This window comes from Monodelphis domestica, chromosome 4 (genome assembly GCF_027887165.1).
Source record: "Monodelphis domestica isolate mMonDom1 chromosome 4, mMonDom1.pri, whole genome shotgun sequence".
NCBI classification, from domain to species: Eukaryota; Metazoa; Chordata; class Mammalia; order Didelphimorphia; family Didelphidae; genus Monodelphis; species Monodelphis domestica.
The window spans coordinates 353,084,305-353,088,659 of NC_077230.1; the positions used below are offsets into that span (position 1 = coordinate 353,084,305).

The 4,355-nt window shown below is 33.6% G+C and overlaps 1 protein-coding gene across 1 annotated transcript; it reads left to right on the forward strand.

Moving 5' to 3' along the window:
* The first annotated feature begins 715 nt into the window (after nucleotides 1-715).
* On the forward strand, nucleotides 716-3,344 carry LOC100021286 (olfactory receptor 51G2-like). Its single transcript, XM_001373446.3, has one exon. It carries the CDS (start codon nucleotides 898-900, stop codon nucleotides 1,852-1,854), a length of 957 nt encoding a protein of 318 aa, XP_001373483.3. The 5' UTR covers nucleotides 716-897; the 3' UTR covers nucleotides 1,855-3,344.
* Nucleotides 3,345-4,355: the final 1,011 nt, after the last annotated feature.

Genomic DNA, 4,355 nt, shown 5'->3' on the forward strand with positions numbered 1-4,355 from the left:
ATTATCACTTTTCAGGAGCTTAAGGAATATTCTGAACCTGTAACCACAACTCTAGGGAGAATAAACTTTACATTCCCAAAAGATTCTCATGCCCTTGTTTGAATCAGGCTCTTCAGGTGAGAAAATTTATTTGTTCTTGAATCTTATCCCTGGTCTCTTAATGTGTTACATGTTAGTGAGTTCATATTTTGACACACTTTAATGGAGTTGAGTGAAATTATTCCTCTAGAATTGCAAACTTTTGAGGATATAAAACAGTTCATTTTTTTCCATCTTGTATCATTTTCATCAATGTGTCAATAAACTTTTAATAAACACCTACAATATGTGGCACTGTACTAGGCAATGGAAATATAAATACATGCATGTAATAGTCACTATTATCAAGAGGCTTACATTTAATGTATTTATGACAGGTTGCTTTATGCTTCCATTTCCCATGCACAAAGATTGTCGTCCTCCATTCCTGGAAGGCTCTCTTTCTTCAGAGAGGTGGACTTCTGTAAATATTTCATTTCTTTCAAGGATTATTTCAGAAACCAACTGTTCTATGAAGCTTTCACACATTCTCTACCATTAGTGCTCTCCCCATCATTTCCTCTTGGACCATACAAATATATATGCATACTATATAATATGCTCCAATGCCCACAGAATATACGTTCTTTAAGAATAGAAATTTTGTGGTGTGTGTCTATGCATAAGCATAATGCTATTCATTAACATGTTTTTGAAAAGTGTGCATTAACTAAATTGCATTGAATGAAACAAGTCTACTGGTGTTTCCTTCTCCAGGATGAGCATTATAATATTCATATTTCAATTATTGTCATTTAAGAACATTTACTTTTCTTTTCCAGGTGAAACAAGTTCAGAATTTAGAGACACGGCATAAGCATGATGTCTCCTTTGAATAACTCAGACTTCATATTCTCCACTTTCCTGGTGACAGGAATCCCTGGACTAGAGACTATGCATATGTGGCTTTCTATTCCATTTAGCATGATGTTCTTTGTGACCTTGGCAGGCAATATCACCATAATGTGGATTATCTGGACTGAGAGAAGCCTCCATGCTCCCATGTATCTCTTTCTGGCAATGCTGGCAGCCTCAGACCTGGGTTTGTCTCTCTCTGCATTCCCTACACTTCTAAGGATCTTATGGCTGGAGGCCCGAGAAATGAGTTTCTCTGCTTGTTTCACCCAGATGTTCTTCATCCACACCTTCCAGAATTTTGAGTCAGCTGTGATTCTGGTCATGGCCTTTGATCGCTATGTGGCAATTTCTAAACCCTTGCACTATGCCTCCATCCTCACCAGCAGTGTAATTGCCAAGATTGGTTTGGCCATTTTATTACGAACACTGACAGTTGAGGTACCCCTTCCCATCTTGCTTAGGAGGCTACACTTCTGTCGCTCTAATGTGCTCTCTCACTCCTACTGCCTACATCCAGACATCATCAAACTCTCCTGCTCAGATACTAGGATAAATAGCATCTTTGGCTTGCTCACTGTCCTTTCCACCATGATCTTTGACTTTCTCCTCATTCTCTTCTCCTATGTCCTGATCCTAAAGACTGTGCTGAGCATTGCATCCCATGGGGGACGCCTCAAAGCTCTCAACACCTGCATCTCCCATCTCTGTGCTGTGGTGCTTTTCTTCACTCCCATGGTCAGTCTATCTATGCTGCACAGGTTTGGACCAAAGCTTCCCTCCCATATTTATGTGCTCTTGGCTAACATGCACTTTCTTATCCCTCCTGTAATGAACCCTATTGTTTATGTAGTAAAAACCAAACAAATTCGAGAAAGGATCATTAGGATCCTTTTCAGGAAGGGTCCAGGTAAGCCCTAGGTAACATTTTCAGGATTTAAGTTGGTGCCTTGGCTGTAGAAAATTTAAAATAATAATAAAAGCCACTAAAACTCAGTCTACTTTAATTATCATCATTTGTAAGTAATTTAAAACAATATCAGTGACCAAAAAACTACTCTCCAAAAAAAGCTTCTGTTGTCCTAGGTATTAAGCAATTTATGTAGTCACTGTTGAGTTATAATAATAGATAATCTTCAAGTCATCTCCTTGTAAATTTGTCTTTTAACAAACATATTGCAAATAAAAGTAAATTCATAGTACTCCCTTCTATACACATAGTCATGACTAGAGTAAGTCTATAAAGAATCATTTGCATATTCTACAGGTGCAATTCAAATCTCCAATTCCAGAATCATCATATAATATATCATTTAAAATGTTGATTCTAAATAAACAAAGTGACTATGGAATCTAAGCTACTTTAAGACCATCATTTGGATCTGACCATTTCTATCATTTGTATCTAAAATTAATAAGAAGGAAACAATGTATGAATTCAGGCATAACAGTTTATTTTTGGTAACTGCAAATTTGAATTTTCACATGAAACATTTTAGTTAATTAGAAAAATCTTTGAATCACACATTTATTATTTTGTTTATTTTTTAATCATGAAAACTAATTACTACCAAAAATATTATATGAACTGAGTAATTGGCTAGTTTCCAAAATAGCAACTATTTTGCTTTTTTTCAGTTTTATTAGAATACTCTTGTGAAATGATATTTTTAAGAATCTCTGCCAAAGAAATTGGGACACTAATACACTGCTGGTGGAGCTGTGAATTGGTACAATCATTCTGGAGGTCAATTTGGAACTATGCATAAAGGGCTTTAAATGAATACCTACCCTTTCACCCAGCCATACCACTGTTGGGTTTGTATCCCAAAGAGATAATAAGGAAAAAAGACTTGTACAAAAATATTTATAGTTGCACTCTTTGTGGTAACAAAAATTAGAAAATGAGGGGGATCTATCAATTGAGGAATGACTGAATAAATTTTGGTACATGCTGGTTATGTAATATTATTGTGCTGAAAGGATATAATGAACTGGAGAAATTCCATGTGAACTAGAACAACCTCCAGGAATTGATGCAGAGTGAAAGGAGCAGAACCAGAACATTATATACAGAGAAGGATACATGGTGACACAATAGAATATAATGGACTTCTCTACTAGCAGCAAAGCAATGATCCAGGACAATTCTAAGGGACTTAAGAGAAAGAATGTTATCCACATGCAGAGAAAGAACTGTGGGAGAAGAAACACATTAGAGAGATATATGATTGATCACATAGTGCTTTAGGAATGTGATCAGGGTTTTGATGTTAAAAGATCACTCTACTGCAAATATGAATAAAATAGAAATAGGTTTTAAAGAATGATACATGTATAATCCAGTGGAACTCCTTGTCAGCATTGGAAAGGGGGAAGAGAGTGCAGGGGAGGGGGGATCATGAATCATGTAACCATGGAAAAATCTTCTAGATAAAAATAAAAAAATAAAAAAAATCTCTGCCAACATAATAATTTTTAAAAATATTTTCCTAGGTGTACATCTAATGTAGAATATGAAATACTTTTTGAAGCTAAAATTAATTAAAATTTTTATTAAATTAGTTCTTTACAAATACACTTTGAAAAATGAGACTCTACTGTCTATTAAATATGATTATGATCTTTGACAGGCATTGAAAAATTCCTCAAAGTTAATGTTCAAAATTAAAAACTGTGAATATTCATTATGATGACAGAACATTATAAAGGTGAACTTTTCCTACTCATCTTCAAAAAATGTTAATGTAGCTAAAACTTTTATTTTTTTACTGTTTTCTTTGAATTGTAATAGTTACTTGATTTTCCAAGTATTTCCCTATCATACTTATATCATAGTATATATGAAGTTCAATAAAAGAAAATTTAAATTGCTTATATTTATTTTCTGACCATAATTATTATTCCTTCATTAATATTAACATTAATATTGCTCAAAAAATTTTGTCATATGAAGTAGTTTGATATCAAAAGATGATATTCTGTGTTATACACTGAGAGTGTTGATAAGTACATGCATTCATTTATCACAGAACTGGATTTAATTCCTTTTAGCCCAAATTCCATAATTTTATTATTATTATAATCTGCTGTAGCAGATTTTCCACTTTCAAGTCAATAAAAATTAGGCCTTACTTGGGTAATGGGATCAAATAGATGAGAAATTCTATGGCATTTATATTGGAATAAAGTAAAACATTTCAATCCAACAGTGTTAGTAATGCTTAAGAAAAAACAAAAAAAAATTTTCAGAAAATGAACACAACAGAAACTGGATTGGAGACGAAAACTGGATTTCAATCTTTGTTCTTTCACTTTTTATGATATTTTTATTGATGTCTTTTCTAATAGCACATTTCCCCAGTATCTCTCCCTTTCTACTTTCCAGAGAACCATCACTACCTAACAAAATATATATTTTA